Below are 20,970 nucleotides of genomic sequence, written 5' to 3'. Positions count from 1 at the left end.
GGATCTAAACTTTTGAATTTTATCTTTCATGAAATTAACAAACAATATCACTGACAAATCTACCTGTTTCATGTGTCAGAACTCTGCTGAAGTTCAGATGTTCAGATGTTAATTCCTATTTATTAATGAGGCTAAAACTATATTTTGGGCTGCTGCATGGAGCCACTTGAATAAATCCAGGTTTTATTCTCATGAAGTTATCTGTAAGACACAGAAAAATATGTCAGCGAATATATTTTGTGATCTACAAAATAAGCAAACACAGCTGGAGGTAACAGACAGTTGGCTGGTGTTTACACATTTAATTTAAAGCACAGCTTTACTGTTCCATGGAAGGAAAATGCTTCAAAGTCTCAGCTTCACATCAACAGCTTCACCAAGATCTTAAGAGACAAAGAGATGCACCGGAGGAGAGTTTTTTTTTTGTTCTGTGGTTTATTTTTCACCCACTCAAGCACACCAGAGTAACATATCTTCCTGTCACAACCTGACTAAGTATGTCTGTGTGTGAGCAGGTGTGTGGATTTACATGCAAGGACATAAGCATGAGGGTGTGTGTGTGTGTGTGTGTGTACGTAGTCTATGTGATTGGTAAATATGGTCTTTATTCTCATGTCATCATGTTATTCTAAACAGCAAACAGTCAAACACTGTGACATACCTTTGGGGTTACAGTTGTACAAATGCTGTCAGCACAGTGGAACAGTAGATGGATGCTGCAGTGCTGTCTGCTGCTGATGTGCAAGATGAGAATAATGTTAGAATAACGTTCAAGATTTCAAGATTTAGTTTACTGTCATTTCCAAAAAAAACCCGAAATGCTGTTCCTCCCAGCCCACAGCTGTGCAACAACAACAACAGAAAGGATAAAGATACACTGTATATCTAAAAATACCCTTTAAAAAATGATAAAAACATATAAATCTCAAGAGGAAAAACAAAGAACAAGTAGTAAGCAACACGGTGCATTAAAGTGCATTTATAGAGAAATGTACATGTGTCAGTTTGATGTAAACAGCTCTTGCATGTTAACGAGCGACCAGCAGGTCGTCTGACTGTTTGTTTCTGTCATGAAAACTTTGGAAAGAATATAAAAACATCTTTTTTTTAATCTCAGAAATGGTTTTCAGTTTTCAGGCTCTTTGAAGTTGACATGATAACATCCATTGTAAAGGAAGGGTGGTGTTGTGCAATTCATTGATTCCTATATTTGATTAACTTCTTTGATTAGTACTGGGATATAAAGTAATGACTTCCTGGCAGAGGCACCACATGTCCTGATAAGACTTTAGTCCTCACACCACTTTTTATGACATTTATGATTTTATGATATGCTACATACAGTATAAGCATTAATAACTTGCCATCTTGTTATGAGAAAAGTTCATTAGACACCAGGCGCCTTTATGAACAGTCAATCACAGTGATGGAGCGTTAACACCCAACTTAGATATGATTGATTTGCATTTGAAGAACGCATCAGACTCCCTCACTTGACTCTACATCTGTATACGCATCAGGAATTTTAACACTTTGTCAGTTGTGTTTAATTGTGTTTTCATTGTTTTAATTTGTTATCTTCTCAAATTTCATTGCTAATTTTAAGAAGTTGCTTTCTTTGTTTATTGTTGGGAACCTGATCAGTTTTTGATTAATGATGAATGCTGCCAGAAGATAAAATACTTCTATCACACCACTATCTGCAACTTTAGCCCAGAGAGTGACAAATATTTACATATCATAGTATCAAATAAAATATTTACAGACAATTTACTAAACACATTCATAAGAAGCCCCCTGCAATATCTGCAGTACTGTGCGAAAGTTTTAGGTGTTTTAGATTTTTATCTATAATGTGATACCATCAGGGAGGTGTCTGATTTCTCCTGAATTTATTCTGCAGCATGACTACAACCCCAAACATCCAGCCGGAGTCATAAATAACTATCCTCAGCAACAAGAAGAACAAGGCCATAGATGGTTTGGTCCCCAAAGAGCCCTGATCTCAGCAATAAAGGAGTCAGTCTGGGATCACATGAAGAGACACTTAAATCCACAGAAGAAGTGCAGCAACTTCTCCAAGATGCGGGAACAACAAACCTGCTGAGTACCTTGAAAAACTGAGGTGCAGGTGTACCGAGGAGAACTGCTGCTGTTTTAAATTAATAATAATTTGATTTAGGTCTGTTTATTTAAATTAGTATTAAAGCATCCTCACTTTACTTTTAGTGCCTAAAACTTTTGTATATTTATAATATATTTGTGTATTTATCACATTATTCCTAACCAGTGGAAATACTTTGAAATTGAAAGCTCATGAAACCTGATCTAGTCATATTTTCTACAAAAAGAAAAGATTTTAAAAGATTTTCCTTTCTTTTCCATTGCTTTGGGAAACGTGGATTAGAAAATTTCTGGAGCCAGAGTCAGCAGCTGCTTTTAGTTAAGAGGAATCAAAACATCCTGCTCTGTCAGAGTAAATCAATATCCATCAATACGAGGCTAATAACCATAACACCATCACTCAGGTGACTCAATGAGAGAGAGAGAGAGAGGGAGAGAGAGAGAGAAAGAGAGAGAGAGAGAGAGGCTGGTTGAGTCCGGCAGTGACCACTCACTGAACTCGCGTCTCTCTCAGCGCTTCATGGATGTCTGTAACATTTATATTCAACCTAATGATGTATTTAAATGATCGTATTATGTGAAAGCTCCTGTATTTATGCGCGGGACTCTGCGCGGGAACATTTCAGACACGCAAACTTCATTTTTTTCACACCTGCACAGCGGGGGATTTGGTTGCAGACTCTGACCGTGAAAAGATGGATTTATTAAAGGTGAGGATCAAATATCTTGTATTACATTCATATTTATTTGAGCAGCTTTATCTCATGTTAACCGTGATGAAGCATTTTATCTGCAGTCTTCCTCCAGTGTGCGGTGTGCTTTTCCTTTCTGGATAATTAGTTGGAGTCGTTCATTGTATTTGTTAATTTTAGCATGATGATATGACCGGATATTTGTTTGTTATGTAAGAAAGTGGTCTCCAGCTGGTTGAATGAATGAGGACAAAGAAACAAACACAAACAAAGAGAAATAAACAAAACCACCGTGTTGAGGATTAAGAGCCTTTAAACTGGATAACATAACAGAAGAAGATGTTTTATGTGCAGCTCTGTGTCATCACAGTGAATGTCATGGCACACAGCTACTCCTCAGTTAGAGGAGTAATAAAAAAGAGGAAGGTGAAACAGTCTATTTTAGGTCGAGCAGAAGTCTCCCTCTGAAGTTTATTGTCAGTTTGATTGTGGGCTCACTGCTGAGACTGAGCAACACACTGAGTCCATGACCTCTCACTGCCCTGCAGGATGGGAAACAAGACAAAAAAAAAAACAAACATGGCAGACATCTGTCACTTGACAGACAAAAGACACTGAAAATGTATCAATTAATGACCATTTTAATCATCAATTAACAGTGTAAGATGTTTTTCAAGTAGAACATTTGCTGGTTACAGCTTTTAAAATCCTCTTTTTCATGTTATTGTACACTGAATGCTGCTTGTTAACAGAGTTTCCACTGGGCTATGGTAAGATTCGTCACTATATTTGACTTGTATAGGTTGTCAATAATAAAAATAATTGACAGTTACAATAACTAAAAGAAGCTATTGTTCATTTCCGGTCAGATTTTCACATAAGGAAACTTGTTGTTGTTGTTGTTTCTACTTAATGAAAAGAAGTTGAATAAATTCCACAGTCTTTACTGAACACGCGTATCACAGTATCAGTGGTTGGTGCTAATTACTGAGTTATTCTAGCGGTGTGAATTATTACACGCAGCTTTGTGGTGAAACACATGGCTTAGGTATCTTGGAAAGCTGCTCACAAAACACACACACACACACACACACACACACACACACACACACACACACACACACACACACAGAGTTACATAAACTGAGACCTGTTGGCTGCAGTGTCATACAGGCTAATTGGGCTAAGTATGCATACATGTGCGTGTATATGTGTGTGTGTGTGTGTGTGTGTGTGTGTGTGTCACAGCCAGGCCCAGCTGTGCTATTGCTATGTTTTTCATCAGTCGGATGAACCACCGCTGCTCCAGCTGTCCGCGTGCAGGAGAACATCGTGACAAGAGGCTAAACAGACTCCTCTGTAAAGTCTGAGACACTCTCCGTGCTTCAATGTGTGTTTAAGTGTGTTAAAGTGTTATCGTCATATCGAAATAATTCATCAGATTCAAGCAGAATTCAACCTGAGACCCTGCAAACATACCGACAGTGGTTTGATGTTGAACGTACAAACCGGGGGGGACAAATGAATGGAAAAGACTAAACAAATCCTGAGAGCAGATGGTCTTGTTTACTTAGTTTAAATTCTGTTTATTTTAATAATCAATCTAATCAGGACAAGCTGGCCTTAAACTTAAACACAGTTTGATTGGGAGTTTCTAGATTAATGCCTCTATGGAAAGGGCCTGATGCATGAAATTGATCATTGAACAAAAACGTATCCTTGAGGTTGTCAAAAACATGCAACATGATGATCTACTGTATATAAAATGGCACAAAACTATCAGTTTCCCTGCAGACAATGAGGTCGATTGGCACAGTTGCTCTTGACTTTATTTCAAACCAGCTACAGTTGCTGCTGCTGCTGCTGCTGCTGGACTTGTAAAACATATGATTTAATAAATATCTATTCCCCCAGGAAAGACAAGACCTTTAAAATGTTTTCTTGAAATCACTACAGAAATCAACAATTCCCTCTATGAAAATGCCACTTCTAATGCCACGTACTGTAAACCATTTCTCCTTTTCATCACAATCTGGCTGCGTTATCTCGTCCGTGTTCGCCGGTTTCTAAAATGTCACGCAGCCCGCGTTGTTCTCTGTCAGTCAAGAGAGTATAATGATCTGATCAGTTTAATGGTCATCATCAAATCACTCAAATTTTGTTTAGCTCGTGCTGTTTTTTTTCAAGATGTGAGGAAGATCCCCACATCTTTCCACACCCTTCTTTCTTTGATGGATAAAGTAGAGGGAGTTGGCTCATTTAAGAGGAAATAGTGTCTATTTGGATCCTTTTAAACAAGGAAAGAAGTTCACTCTAATGAAAAGGGTTTATTAGCTGCACAAGTCAGAAGGTTGATAGTTTTGGGAGGGGAACGTTTAGAAGAATGGAGATGGAAGCATATAGGAAGTTTTGGGTGTGGGAGTGTAATTTGTCTTTGTCATGTGAATTAATGTGTCAGAGTGTTAAATTGAGACAGAAAAAAAATAAGAGAAAGACTGAAAGAAAGAAACATCCTCAATAGAGACACAAGAAAACTGTAGTATGTTTAAAGCTGATTCTCAGAAAGCATCTTTTTTAAGCCTGTTAGTGTTGAGGTGCGAATCACTTCAGGGAAACAGTCATGGATGTAGTGCAGAGTAAATACAGTCAATCTCTTCCTCGTATATTATAAAACATAATATATAATTAAAAAATCCTGTATTTTCTGTCTTTCTTCCTCTCTCTCTCTTTCTCTCTCTCTTATGAGTCAACACGAAACATAATTAACTTTTTCTCATGATAGTAATATACTGTGCAGATGGTGCACATTTGCCGTCAGCGCTGATTAAATTCAGATACGTAAACTTGAATTATACTGTGATTATTGTGCATGTAGCAGCTCATAAGGTGAATATTTGCTGTAAAATGAACATCCGAGAAAATCATGAGCCCAAAGCTGTGAATAACATAAACAGGACACATTACTGCATGAGGTGGATATCAATAGTGGCAGCAATTAAGTGATAACGGTCTTTGAAGACTGAAATTTCTATTGTGCTGAAGCTAAGAATTTCAAATATTTCATGCACCAGTTCCCAGGAGATCATTTCCTGAATGGGTGCAGTTTAAAGCAGTTAACGTTTGAGTTGATGTGTGTGCTGTTTTTTTCCTACGGAGTGCTGATTAACCTCAAAATAAACCCATTTTTATTCCAATTTCAATCAGTAGCTTATCTGGAACAAACATCTACATCATTACACATGACACAAAAACTGTGTCAAAAGTGTCCTTTTTTTGACCAGGATATGTCTGTGCACCAAAAAGGACACTCCATGCTTCATACCTGTCATATTGTCACATCGAGGGAGCGTTTGAGTGGGCTTTGTGCACCTTTGTCTGGCCTAAGTGCCACTTTGATTAGCCTACCGCTCTGAGTTTAAGGCAAAAATGATACCCTTGTGCATGCCCTTTGTTCTGTTCAGACGCCTCCCAGCCCATTCACTGCAGGGAAAATCAATAACGGCCTTACTACCTTTAAAAAGAAACTTCAATATTTTTCAACCTGGACCCTATTTTCTCATCATTTTGTGTCTAAGTGACTAATGGGGAAAACAATTTTTGAAACTGGTGCGGTATTGACCGAGAGTGATTCAGCGGGCAGCAGCTCAACGGGCTGCAATGTAATCAATACGTAATAGCACCCCGTCAATGTATTTCCACTGAAAGTGCTTGTTTTTGCTACTGACAGGCTCAGATTGTTATTATAAGTGTCTGACAACATTATGGAAAAGATCTGACTTGGTTAGACAGAATAATAAACAGACCAGATCAAGCGAAAGGTAAAGAAAAACGTTTTATTTCTCTGTATGGTCCTTTACATAATGTTGTCAGACACTTATAGTAACAATCTGAGCCTGTCAGCAGCAAAAACAGGATGTACATTTACGAGGGGCTGTTGCCTTGTCGGATTATATTGCAGTCTGTTTCACAGCTGCTGGCTGAAGTTACTCAATACTGGACCAGTTTCAAAAATTGTTGTCCCCATTAGTCACTTAGACACAAAATGATGGGTTGAAAAATCCTGAAATGTCCCTTTAAAGCTGGAGTGCGGGACTTTTGTCTCCCCCTTCTGGCAGTGAGAGTAATTACAAAAACACTGTTGACACATACTAATGTCATAGGCTCCGTTGTAGCCAACTCCGTCACTTCTGTGCAGCTGTAAAACTGTGGATAAACTGTTTGATACTCTTAACAAACAGATACATTTTTTTTGTTGTTTTTTGTTGTGTTTTTGCCCTCTACTGCAAATCAAATCTGCCCTTAAGGGACAATAAAGATCTGAAATTAACTGAGCTGAACTGTTTTGAACCCGCAAAATGATTCATTTCGCTAGAATTTGATCCATTCGGTCTGATAATATTTGGAAAGTCTAGAAGAGCTGCATGATGAAATTATTTTATCCCCATTCAAGTTAGCAGAGGGCTAACCAGTGTGCATGTTTTGTCCATAGAGCATGTGCAGTATGCATCATCCTGCTAGTGCAGGAATGTCACCACTGACACTAAATTTAAAAACTCTGTATACTGATTTATCTGGCGGTGATAAGCTTAATCAGCATTGTGTGTTTGGCAAAGGCTTGAATGTAATGGACGCTCATTTATATGTAAAAGTTCCGAAACGCAGGTTTAAAGAAGAAATATTCATCCAAGACTCAAATCAAATAAAAGTGTAAAAAAGAAAAAAAACAACTGAACTTTCAGCAACATCTTGTGGATTTAAATCACACATATATATGACAGATTAGGTCATTGCAGACTCTCCTGCCTCCCACATTCATTTGTGATCCTGACACTAAGTGCTTGAGGCAGCGTACTGTCCACACACACACACCGTCACATGCTTGACTGTACACAAACAGACCAACCATTTTACTCCCGACTTATTTCTCGCCCTGATCTTCTATTCCATATTCATCATATTCATAACACCTTAAATCATTTTTACCATTTGGGATCTTGTTAACATTATACCAAAAAGGCCTTTGCTGTAATGGTGTAATTAGTGACACCGTTATTACAAGTGTTATTTAGCTGCACAGCGAGTTTTGTGAGGTTTTTAAGACTCAAAAAACCAAAAAGACAAATTACCCTGTTGTTAATGTGTGCTTTCCTGCAAATTTCATAACTGATAATTATGTGATACATCATTAAATAAACCCAGAGTTGTGCGAAACAGTGGGACTGATAAGTGCAATTTCTTTGTTAAATATTTCTTTTAATTAGTTGTGTTTTTATCTCTTTTTACTTGCTATATAAATCTTGATCTACAGTTTCCCATTCTTACTGCAACAATAGAAAAACTGTATTTAAAACTTGAGTTTAATTGTGTTACTTCCTGCAGATGGAGAATACTTTTCTGTCAGTGTATACATCTAACATCTGTTAGACATGGCAGCCACAGCACAAAGCAAAAAAAACAGTATTTCATCAGTAACTTATTTCTACCAAACACTACAGCTTCGAAAATAACCACAGAATTAAATGAACACCTCTCTGAGATATTTCAACAAAAACTATACATAACCTTCATGAAGGAAGGATTTATTGGGGGACTGTTGTAGACAGCATTAGTTTTAACTGTACCCAATAAACTGGCAACTCATGCAGTTGTGTAACTGTAAATTTAAAACCTGACATGAGATAATGTAGCTATCATAATTGAATGCAAGCTTAAAACTACAACTACAAACTACTTGCGATGAGGCCTTCCTGAGAAAGTCGCACAGATCATTCTTTAATGAGGAAATTCTCTTGTGCTCCATCCTTGTTCTTCTCACGCTACAGCAGGCTTTGCTTGTCACATGCCACTAACTTCCTGAATTATAGTCGTTACCCACCAGTATTGACAGGAGGATTAGAGACGGGATTATTCTGCCATCTTTCATGTTTCTCCTCTGTGTGCTTCGATGGTCTGGAAAGTGCACTCGCTAATCAGACTCACAAGTTACACAGAGAGGCTGGTCTGAGAGCTCCGGGCAAGGTGGTGTCATCGTCTGTTACTGTAAAAGTGTGAAACACATTTAAAAATGACAAATTAATCAATCAGGTAGTCACTCTCTACAAAATAAGTACAGCACAGTTTCATCAACATCATTGCACAGATAAGAGTCACAATCAGAAGTCATTATTCTACATAATATTCAAACTATCTACAGGTTCACAACCCTCCATACACATTTACAAATAATTACATAAGTCACAATATTGGCCCCATACATATTCAAAGTTCCAGCCTCACAGAGACCAAAATAAACGGTATATTTGGGAACTCATTGTAAGTTTATTAATTCAGACATCACCAGGAGCCTGATCACAAAATGTGACATTTCAAGGGAAAAAAGACATTTGAATGATCTTCTTTTATTAATGACTTAGTTTAATAATGAACCAACCTCACTTAGTCAGTTTCTGGAAGGGATTGCCTTATATCCTGCTGATCACTATGTCACCAACCTCTATAAACCGATATCATCAGTCTGAGCTGTGTCAAGTTAATTCAAATAATATTTCATAATCACAAGAAAATGAAGTATCTATCTATGGACTCCTGAGTGCTTATCATTCACATTTTGGGTCCCTTTGGGTCCCGAATTCAATCCAGCAGCTGGTATTGAGTGCAAAACTGGATTATCAGTTGTAGTTTCATGTATTTCTCATACGCTGTGTTAGAATGTGTAAAAATTAAATCTATTTATTCGGATATTTTTTTTTACACATTCAAACATTTAAATGTATTCATACAAAATGTTTTCACACATTCAGATATGGTGATACACTGCTACAACACATATGACATACCACATTTTAAGTGTAAACCAAACATTAAGTGATGAATTTTTTAAAATCTTTACCAGGAGAAAACTGTATTTCAAGGCAGTACAGTGCAGACTGTAAGGGGACTGATAAACAATCTGGATCTTATCCCATGATTTCCTGTACTTGACCCCTGATGACCTCTCAGTAACCCTGTGGTGTCTTCTCAAGCTCTGAGATGATCTCCCAGTGGCCACACATGGCACACCGCTAAGTGATGAAGGCTTCTGAGACATTCTTCATCCTCATCCTCCTGTACAGGACTGTGGTATGTACTGGAGAGACATTACATTTAACTGATGAAACAGCAGCTTATGATGAGCAAATTATGTTTTATTAAGAATAATACAGGAGGAGAGTCTTAGTATATAATACTTTTCTAATCAAGTATTATATACTAATACTTTTTCTAATCATTTAGATTTTAAGTTTGGGGGAAATTATTGTCTAACAGCCTATTTTCAATGAGGAAGAGACTACACAGTAGTAACTCTGATGCTTTAAAGGGGACATATTATGCTTTTTTTTGTCTTTCTACTTTGCTGACGAGCTGACGTCTGCTTGTCATGCATGCCCATAAACGGCTGTCCGTTCTGTAGCCTTTGTTGCTAAGGTTGTTGCTAAGGTTGTTGCTAAGTTTTTTCCATGTGTTGTTTGCGTTATCTACTCGCATATTTTGGATCAGATTTCGGCTCAAACATGCACGCATTTGGGAAGTTGACACTTCAAGTAAAGAATGAGAAAAAATAGTGAAATCCTGCTTTAGTTTGTTGCATGGTCTGTAGCCGGCCAATCAGAACAGAGTGAGCTCATTGGGAGGAGGGTCTTAAAGAGACAGGAGCTTAAACGGCCTGTTAGAGACAGAGGCTGAACTGAGGGTGTGTGTAAAGGGTCAGTATGAGCTAAATTAGTTTTTTGAACTGTAAATCATGCAAAGATATTCCATTAGAGCCCAGATTAAAAATATAGACTTGTAAATATGCGTAATACGTCTCCTTTAAACCCTGTGTACCACACACTGCTAGTTTATTAGCTACACCTAGCTGAATGTAATTTAATCCACTACAGTCCTGCTATGACCTCAGAATTTCTGTCCATCCTCATTTCTATCAGTTGGGGATGTATTTTAGTCCATTACAACAGTGCCTTGGCTTGCCTTCACCATCTGTCTCCCTCCTCTTCTGTCTCACACTGTTTCTTCTCCCTGTTTGCTCCGTCTGCTGAGTCTGCTTTTGACTGCTTGTTACACAACACCACCTCTAACTGCAGCCTCAGAAACAGGCAATAGATTTGAAGAGACACCTTTCTGACTGTGTCCATAAAAACATAATATGATAATCTTCATAAAAGAAGGATTTATTACAGGGTACTGTGTTGAATTACATGAACTTATACATGCATAGAAAACAGAATCAAGCAAAGACCTTTCTCACCACACACAGGTAATAATAAGAAATCATGGTGGGTGTTACTGATATTGACTTGTGTGTGTGTGTGTGTGTGTGTTTGTATGTTTGTGTGTGTGTGTAGTGTGTATCAGGGAGGACTATGAAAGAGACATTGGAGGAATGGAACCAGTACAGGAATGAATGTCTCCTCCGGATGCAGACAGAGGCCAGGCCTAAAGGTAACATACACAAAACTGCACACTCACGCTAATGAAAACTAATATGATATGAATATGAATATGAATGAATACAAAACTGCTGCATCCTCTCCTTTCCTCTCTTCTTCTCTCCTCAGGGGTGTTTTGTCATTCTATGTTCGATATGTACGCCTGCTGGTCAGATGGAAAACCTAACTCTACAGTCAAGGTGCCCTGCCCCTGGTACCTGCCGTGGTACAGCCAAGGTATGAATACAGACACACACACACACACACACACACAGGTGTTCTGCTCAGTTTATGTGTGATCATGGGTGTGTGTGTATCAGCCTCTGTTGTGTGTTTGTGTAGTGCGTAATGGTTTCGTGTTGCGGGAGTGTGGTCCTGACGGTCAGTGGGCCACCGAAAACTCCAGCCACACCTGGAGGGACAATTCTCAATGCAGCTCTGACAACAAGCAACAAGAAGCCAGGGTACACACACACACACACACACACACACACACACACAATCATAACAGAAAATTATGCAAAAACTGTCAGGGCTGTGGAAAACAGGAAATGAAATAATTACCACTGATGCCAAAAATTTTTAATTGAAATTCAGACCAGAAAATTACAAAGGTTTTACGGTTTGTTTCCTGTTTATACGGACATTCTGTTGTATTTTCTCTTCTTCATACTGAATATATTTTGGGTTGATGTACTACAGAAGGGGATGAAACCTTTAAAAAAGGCACCGTAGTCCACAGGCTGTTGGTCCGGACTGGTTTTCTATGCTAATAGTAGTTTGTTCTATTGGTACAGAATGGGTTTCCATATTAACTGGACATTTCAGTGCTGTTAAACGGGACATTTTTCACCACATTTTACTGTTTTAACCCAAACCATGATCTTTCTCTAACCCTAACCAAGTGGTTTTTGTGCCTAAACCTAACCATTTAACCCAAACCATGGGAAGGACAAAAACGTTCCTCCATTTTTAAACAATTTGAATTTGATCACATGATCTTCCATACCGATAATAAATGGACTGTTGACGTGGAGGAATCCGTACCAATAGCCACTTCCTAAAATAAAAATCTAAAAAAATCAACTTGCTGTACAATAAAAATAAGAAGATTTACTCTCAGCTCATTACGTGTGTGTTTTCTGTCCTCTGTGTTTACTTATTCTTGTGTTTTGGTTGCATTTGTTGTAGGAGAAGCAGATGATGGTCTTAGCCTACTTCAGAATCATGTACACTGTGGGTTACTGTGTCAGTCTGGCCAGTCTTTGTCTGGCTCTGATTATTCTGATGTTTTTCAGGTAAGTCTTCATATCTACAGTCTGTGTCCTACTTTTATATTTTCAGTCTTGTTAATCTCATCATTTTAATCTGGTTATCTTTGTTTCACTATGTTTGTTTACTGTAAAGCCCTGTGTAACTGAAACTAATTAACTTAAAGTTTATTATTATAGACCTATGTCCAAACCTAACATGTTTATGTACAGTCTTTAAATATCTTAAATAAACAAAGGTTTTTATAATCCACCTAGATTTTAATATTAAACTATTTTAAAATATAAAATTATATAAAATGATTTATTATGAAATTTGTGAAGCATTTTCTCTCATTTGAAGAAAGAAAACTAGACTTTCTTGACTTTCTAATTCTGTGAAAAAGGTTTTTTCCACTTTTTTGCATCTTCCTTGGTCTTTAAAAGCAACATTTGATGCTTCTCGGACATGTGTGAGTGAAATTATGTGGTGAAAAAAGCAACAAGTACTTAATAATATAATAAAAGAATAAAAAGATGCTGCAAAGTGAAAATAAACAGACCTCAGATTATCATTTAAGCACTTGTCTGTCAAACTTGAAACACCGTGTTCGCTTTTCACACTTTTCTTGAGGTCAAATTTATTCACTGACCTCCATAATCAAATAAAAGAAAGACAGTGTTGACATTTCATCGTCTGTGTGACGCATGTTTAGCAGTCTGACTGTAAATGTAAAACATTATTTTGATGTGTTTGACATAACTGTGGTGTGTGTGTGATGTCTGCAGGAAGCTGCACTGCACCAGGAACTACATCCACACCAACTTGTTTGCGTCGTTCATTCTGCGAGCTGTTTCAATCCTGACCAGAGACGCTCTGCTGAGCAGAGACCCTCCTGAGTTCAGGGACAGCAGGAATGTCTCTGAGGTACTCAGTGATCAGGTAGGACACGCGCGCACACACACACACATACACACACACACACAAACACACACACACACACACACACACACACACAAGAAACAGAGAGACAGATTGAGAGAAAATGCAGAAAACGACTTATTTCAAGGATGTTTTACATTCATTAACAGCTAAATTTATTTTCCAAACCTTTTCATCCCTTAAGTGCAGAACTGTGGAATCGAGACAATTTAGACACAAAAATTGAGTTTCGACTTGATGTTACTCCAGAGAGACCTGATTTAAATCCCAACTGCCAGCAGACTTGTTAAAGTAAAATGAGAAAATGCTGAGGTATCGTTTAAATCATCAGCATTCAGAGCTCTGAACGATTTGCATCTTGTTTTGTAAATTGCTTGTGAGGAATCAGAATCAGAACCAGAACCAGGTTTATTGAGAAGTAGGTTTGCCCATACAGTCAATCTGCCTTGGTGTCACAAATATACACAAAATGAAATAATCCTAAGTAATATAAGAGGAGAAAGAAAGAAATTTACAATAAAAAATATGTAAAATATATTCTAAGTGAGAAGAGCTGCTACAGGTTTAAACTGTAAATTGGAGAGAATGAAATGAATGTACAAACTATTGACCAACAATGTGAAATTGTACATAGTGTAAACAGTATATGAAATGTGCAATTAATAGTAATAATAATAATACTATACTATACTATACTAATAATACTTATTAATGTAACGCACCATCAAAAATATGAGACTTGCCCCAAAAGACGTAAAAATAGTTGTAATCATCATTATACCACTGAAAATTTGTCATTACGAACATCTCGATGACCTGTTTTCTCTTCCTACACACACACACACACACACACACACACACATACACATACATCAGGCAATGTCTGGCTGCCGCGTGGCTCAGGTGCTGATGCAGTACTGCGTTGGAGCCAACTACTACTGGCTGCTGGTGGAAGGCCTGTATCTACACAATCTGCTGGTGCTGATGGTTTTCCCTGAAAACCGCTACTTCGGTGGATACCTGCTCATAGGCTGGGGTACACACTACAAACACACACACACACACACACACACACACACACACACACACACACACACACACACACACATACACACACACACAAGGAATCACAGAAAAGTAGTCAAACACAGCACAGCTAAAATGGACATGAGGTGAAAAAAGGAAATGGTTAAACTCTTAATTATTGACAGCAATTTACACACATCACATGTAAAATGATTAAATTTATCTGCTGTAGTGTTGAGAACTTTCTATACTTATATATTTTATGTCTGTTTCGTGTCAGGTGCTCCAGTGTTATTTGTTGTTCCTTGGATTATTGTACGTTACCTGTTTGAAAACACAAGGTGAGACATTTTTCATTCATAATCTGAAGAAAAACATAATTTCATTCTGCACCTCAAGATCTTGTGTATTATTGCAAACTTTGTGTGTGTTTCTAGGTGCTGGGAGGTAAACGAGAACATGGAGCACTGGTGGATAATCCGCACTCCCATCCTGTTGGCCATTCTGGTAACGCACACACAGGAACATTCAACACACACACACACACACACACACACACACATATAGAAACTCTCTGATCCATATTAATGCAGACAACATGCATATAAACCAGACACATCACAGCCCAGTGAGCTCCAGGTCGGAGTGATGTCTCTCATCATATGTGCATTATGTTGTGACATCACACATCCTCACAGCTCCTCTTCAGGAAGTGTCGGGGGGTCGCTGGTTGACATACTACAGATATCACACATGTACAGTTCATGACCCGCAGCGTGTGCTCATTGAAATCATTCGATCATGAACACGCATAAACAAGACTCACACAAAAATGAACACGGGCATGTCTGTGTTATATTTGACTTTCATAAGTCGGTCAAGGATTAAAATTCATGGGTGACTCATAGTTGCTTCCAGCCAATCATGTCATGAGTGTTTAGCGTTACGTAGCGCCAAATGCCAACAGATGGAGGTCAAGACTCCAAGTTCCCATTTAAAAGCAGGAAAGAAAATTTAATGTAGCTTCAACACTATTGACTCTTACTGATGACTTCACTTTTACAAACAATGAATCTAAGGAAGAATGTTTTGGTTTTCGTTGAATCTAGTCTTATTTTATTAGTTTTAGACATCAGCAGGACACTTTGTCCAACAACGCAGGAGCACAAGCACAAGTGGTTTTGATGGTCTGACAAACAAACCTCCATTTAAGCCGTACTTAAAGAAAATGAGGGCAAAATGTCAGTAGTTATTGGTCAATTTTGGCAAGCTGCCTTATAAAACTACTGATTTATTTTATGCCCTGAAATCAGCTTTTGAAAGACATTTTTTTTTGCTTTTGCTCATCATAATCAGTAAACTTTCATTAACGGTTGTACTAAATTACTCTTTAGACTGATAGTTTTGCATCTGAACATTTCATCTCATTTGGAACAGTATCATTGGACGTGAATGTCCTTGTTTGATGGGTCTGTTTGTTTCTCTCGTTTTTATCTCTTCAGGTGAACTTCTTCATCTTTATACGCATCATCCAGATCCTTGTATCCAAACTGAAGGCCCATCAGATGAGGTACACCGACTACAAATTCAGGTAAGTCACATGAGCACGGCTGAAAAAACACTGAGGGAACAATACTAAAATAAACTTCCTCCTACACATACACCCCCTCCACACTCAAGGTAAATGGTATGTGCAGTGGGCGAGACAGTAATTAGGCTAATGGTTCTCAGGTCAAGCTAATAGCCCGGTGAACATGCTAAACATGTGAACACTGTGGGACCAGTACTGTGGGAAACCTCCTTACTGGAGCATTAGAGGATCAGAGCAGAATTAATATTAGTGGAGGTGCACAGAGCCCATGTCAGCGCTTTGATATCTTGAAACAACCTTCTAATCTGTGACTGAAAGTGCACAGAGACAGAGTTTTAGCTTTCATGGCTTTCAAATGACCCATGAGTGGTTATGAAAGTCAATATTTATATTTTTACTCCAAAGCCTTAAAGTATGCAAAAGTTCTGCATGGATTTTATTAGTATGAGAGTAGGACAGCCTCTGAAGCAGCATCATATGACACTAAAGACTGTTATTTTAATTATTTCAGTGTTTGCAAGGCGTTTACAGTAATTGCAGGGAAACTCTGGGACTGTTATTACCTCAGTGTACTTTACAGCACGTTATTGTCACTTTCAGGGAAACTAATTAACACACATAAAGATTTTAAATATATGCTATAAACTAGAAAGCCATCAAGCCAAAGACCTAGAGGCAAAAGGTTACATTAATGCCTGTAATGAAAAAAGTATGTTAAAACAAAGCGACAAGAATAAAATTAATGATAAAATATGCAAAGAAATATGAATGCCCCTCTTTGCCTTTGTTTCTTTGCATGTCTGTTCATTGTGGACTGTAGTGGACTTCTGTGTTTTTTGCATGATGTGAAATTGTTTTCTTGTTGATCAGCAGACATTTTTGATGATGACAGTTAAACTAAAAAACAAAATTCAATAAAATGGAGACAGACTTAATCAATCTTTATACATATTGCTATACAGTTAACTGTTAATATCTGATCAATATAACCACCAAACCCTGTTTTGCCATCTTTATTGCAAACACACTCACTTTAAATTAAGTCTAATGATGTCTGTGTGTTTATTTTACGTTGCCAGTCAATGTTAATGTCAATGTTACTAAAGTACATCTGTTAAGACAATGTTTTTGACTCAGCTGCTGTAACTTTCTGAAGAACCTGAAGAGTCTGTATCAAGAGGCACAAACACACACACACACTTACATACAAGCTTATTGCTATCTATCTCAAACAGACAGATTTATAAGAATAATTTCCATCAAGCAGAGCTATAGTCTTATCTTCGACGAAGCTCCGCTCGAGGGGAAAAGGTACTTTTCTTGTTTATCCCTGCTCAGATCTTGGGGGCATCTGGGTTCATGCGGGAAGACGGTCGTTTAACTGGAAAGCAGACGTTCAACAAACAAAGCATCTTCTCTACTGAAGTGTCTTTGAGCAAAAACACTGATGAGATACCAGATTTAAAAGCAACACTCACACAAGTTTCTGTGTTTCTGTAGCTCCCCGAAAAAGAGAGACAAGCAAAACCTCTTTTGTGTGTCTTTCTCTCCAGACTGGCCAAGTCCACCCTGACCCTGATCCCTCTGTTGGGGATCCATGAACTGGTCTTCGCCGTGTTGACAGAGGACCACACAGAGGGCGTCTTTCGCGATGTCAACCTCTTTTTTCAGCTCTTCTTCAACTCTTTCCAGGTACGGTCTGGATTCGTTCATCCAGGCTGCACTCAGGAGAAACCTGCTTCAGATAAAAGCAACATTGCAAAACATATTTCATGTTGTTTGTGCGTTTGGTTTGATTAATAATGAATTAATTTCCCCTTTTTTCACAGGGTTTACTCGTAGCCATCCTCTACTGTTTTCTCAACAAGGAGGTAGGTGGTGTGTGCAGCAGGTGAGATAATAACCAGAGTGTGTGCACATGATAACACCCTCTAATGTTTAGCCTCTTTATTTGTTTCATTTCATTTATCTCCGGCTAGTATATTTACTCATCATCATAACCCTCCTTCCCTTCTTCTTCCTCTTACTGTAACTCATCGTTCGCTCGCAGGTGCAGGCGGAGATAAAGAAGAAATGGCAGAGGTGGAAGCTGGGGATTTCTGACCTGGATGACCTGAGAAACACTGGCAGCAACACACCACAGGTGGGCGCCAACACCGCAGCCTATCAGACGAACACATGCTGTAAATCGTTTAAACGGTCTTTCTTGCTGTGTGTATATTTACAGGCTCTGTGTATCTGAGAGAAATGTGCTAAATCAAATTCCTTGCTTCATGGCCAGTTAAAAAAAAAGACTGTTTATAGTGTTGTAAACATGGAAACTATGCTTGTATTATAAATGTGCAATTCAAAGTGTTAGCACTGGAAACACTCACCTTTATCTAGCTTTACACAAGTGCAACCCTTGTGTTTCTCCTGTAGTTACACACTATACAAGTAACTTATGAATATTAGATTATTTTTCAGTAGATTTTAGGGTAGATAAGGTGTTGCCTCAGTAATTTAACATATTTTGGAGGGTGTAGTAGCAAAAAATGGGTACTAATGGTACAATACAAGTATTTTTTATTCATATTTATAACTTAAATACATTATTGTAAGTTTGATTCACAAGTTAACACAATGGAAAAATCTTTTCTACACTTAACTTTCTTGAACTAAATAGTGTCATAATGTTATTGTTTTACAGGTCGGCGCCAGCGTGCCACTATCTGGCCAGTGCTACCATCCTTGCCTGCCAACCGCCGACTGCCTGGATGACAGCCGCCTCTCCGCCCCGGCCCACTACCCCTCTCCTCCTCCTCCTCCACCTCCTCCTCCTCCTCCTCTTCCTCCTCCGCCTTCTCTCCCTCAGCTCCCCATTCCTCACGCCTACACACAGCACCAGGATCAGCTGGGAACCAGACAGCTGAAGACCTACTGCTATATCCCCGCTCATAGACAGGATGGAGGAGGAGGTGATGACGAGAAGAGCTGTGACAGCTACTGCTGAAAATTCGACATGGCCTTAAAAGTCTTCTGGAAAATGAGGTCAAAAAAACAGTAATTAGTACATCCAAAACAGACCCACTGACTCACTGAGAGGATGTATCATCCATTGTTATGTCTGTAGAAATATTTAGAAAACATTTTTATCTAGATTTAAAGACAAAGAAATAAATGGATGGATTCACATTTTCCTCAGTGCCAGCTGTTGATGATATCACACAGGAATTTGTGCGGAGACGGCCCGTCACTCGGAGGATCTTTAGGAATCGTGTGTTTCATCAGTCCGGCTTTCATGTCTTAAATTAACAACGAATTTCAACCATTTCCTGGTGTGCCTCTGTTCAACTGACCCGGCAGCATAAATCAACAGCTGACAGGACTCATCTTCTCTGATTTCATTCCCACTGAGGAAGCAACACCAGTTTTATTTCTTTTTATAGCCCTGAAATTGTTTTAGGTTGAAACATGGAAATGTGCCAAACTTGTTTAATTGAACAGTTTTTACTGTTAAAGGGATGAAACCTCAACGGTATTTACCCTCTTTCCGAGAAAAGCCAATCTCCGTCCACTCATCTGAAGCATCACACCAGTCACACCCATCCTAAAATAGTCATCTCATTTCACTCCTCATGGTACACTTATAGGTTAATTATTGTTTAGTTGTTTCTTAGCTCAATTTGTTCATCTTTTCTTCATATGTCCTATTACTAGCTTACAAATTAGTGCAATCATTTGAAACCAGTTTTCATCAAACACCAATAAACATTGCCAGACAGTGTTATTCAGGAGAGCAGCCATATACTTTCTTGAAAAGTCAATACATTCAAAACCTAATGAAGACTTGTATTGGTTTTACCAGTGTTGGATGCCTGTTTCAGCTATGAATTACACATGGTAATAGATACTCTATAAACATAGTGCAGGGCCTGGTGCAGTTACTCCTGTCATGTCAGGTCTCCGTTCTTCTCTCTGCACGGCTTCTCGGCTCTTTACTTTGCTGCTTCATTTCGTCGTTCAGAGTCTTGTTCTGAACCAGATTCAGTTTTTCACACATCTACAATATAGACTTAGATTTATGACCTCTATTACCAACAGAAAAGGGAAAAACCCCCGCAAAAATTTTGCTGATAACTAAAGTCATTATTAGTTAATCTAACTTTCAGAAAGGAAGTTCCTCTGTCACGCTTCCTTCCCTTTTGATGGGTGTATAAACTCCTCAGTTACACTTCACATAAGACTCCAGATTAAATTTATAATACAGCTGCTGTCTAGCAGTGAGAGCAAGAGGAGGGAGAAGCAAACGCCATACAAGTTTGGCATATTTACAGTACAACTTCATCACCATGAGGCTTGTGCAAGAGGCAGGTTTACTCAAGTCAAATGACATGTTCCAGCTGTTACTTGGCAAAGTTATCGAGATTCGATCAGTATCACGTTCATTCTTACATAACTATGGCTCGGGTGGTTTATATAGAAAAAGTATTGGGCTTAACAACTACTTTACCATCACAATTACTACTTATAGTTTTTTTTTAACATTTGTTTTATCTATAGGGCAGAAACTGGAGGAAGAAAAACAAACGTTTGGAGACATTGAGCTGAACGGGCTGTTGTGGTTTAATTCAGCTGCTTTCTGTCACTGTTGAATCATGTCACTGTGTAGCAACATGTCCAGTGTTACTCGGAAATGGGATTTAAAAACTTCCATGAATCAAACCTGCAACCGTTGGTGTATTTACTGTCACTAACTGCGTGCTGAGAGATAAACCAGCGTGTGATGAGTCATTTCCTTTTGTTCCGTCCTGCTACCGAAGGACAAAAGGTCAAAAGTGTCAAGCGACGGTGATTAAATCAAACTCTTTCTCAAATCAATGTTAGTTCTCTAATCTCT

At 38.4% G+C, this 20,970-nt stretch overlaps 1 protein-coding gene across 1 annotated transcript; it reads left to right on the top strand.

Annotated features, from left to right (window-relative positions):
* The first annotated feature begins 2,635 nt into the window (after positions 1-2,635).
* gipr (gastric inhibitory polypeptide receptor) lies at positions 2,636-20,925 on the top strand. The gene is made up of 15 exons (XM_042415336.1): positions 2,636-2,834; positions 9,839-9,935; positions 11,198-11,294; positions 11,411-11,518; positions 11,624-11,745; positions 12,473-12,579; positions 13,321-13,474; positions 14,351-14,510; positions 14,781-14,841; positions 14,938-15,007; positions 16,003-16,091; positions 17,645-17,783; positions 17,921-17,962; positions 18,142-18,234; positions 18,781-20,925. The coding sequence occupies exons 2-15, from the start codon at positions 9,885-9,887 to the stop codon at positions 19,081-19,083; spliced, it is 1,596 nt and encodes a 531-aa protein (XP_042271270.1). The 5' UTR covers positions 2,636-2,834; positions 9,839-9,884; the 3' UTR covers positions 19,084-20,925.
* Positions 20,926-20,970: the final 45 nt, after the last annotated feature.

Source organism: Thunnus maccoyii, chromosome 6 (genome assembly GCF_910596095.1).
Source record: "Thunnus maccoyii chromosome 6, fThuMac1.1, whole genome shotgun sequence".
Lineage (NCBI taxonomy): Eukaryota > Metazoa > Chordata > Actinopteri > Scombriformes > Scombridae > Thunnus > Thunnus maccoyii.
The sequence above is the reverse complement of the archived record's forward strand: the minus strand, read 5'-3'. Positions and strand labels throughout refer to the sequence as shown.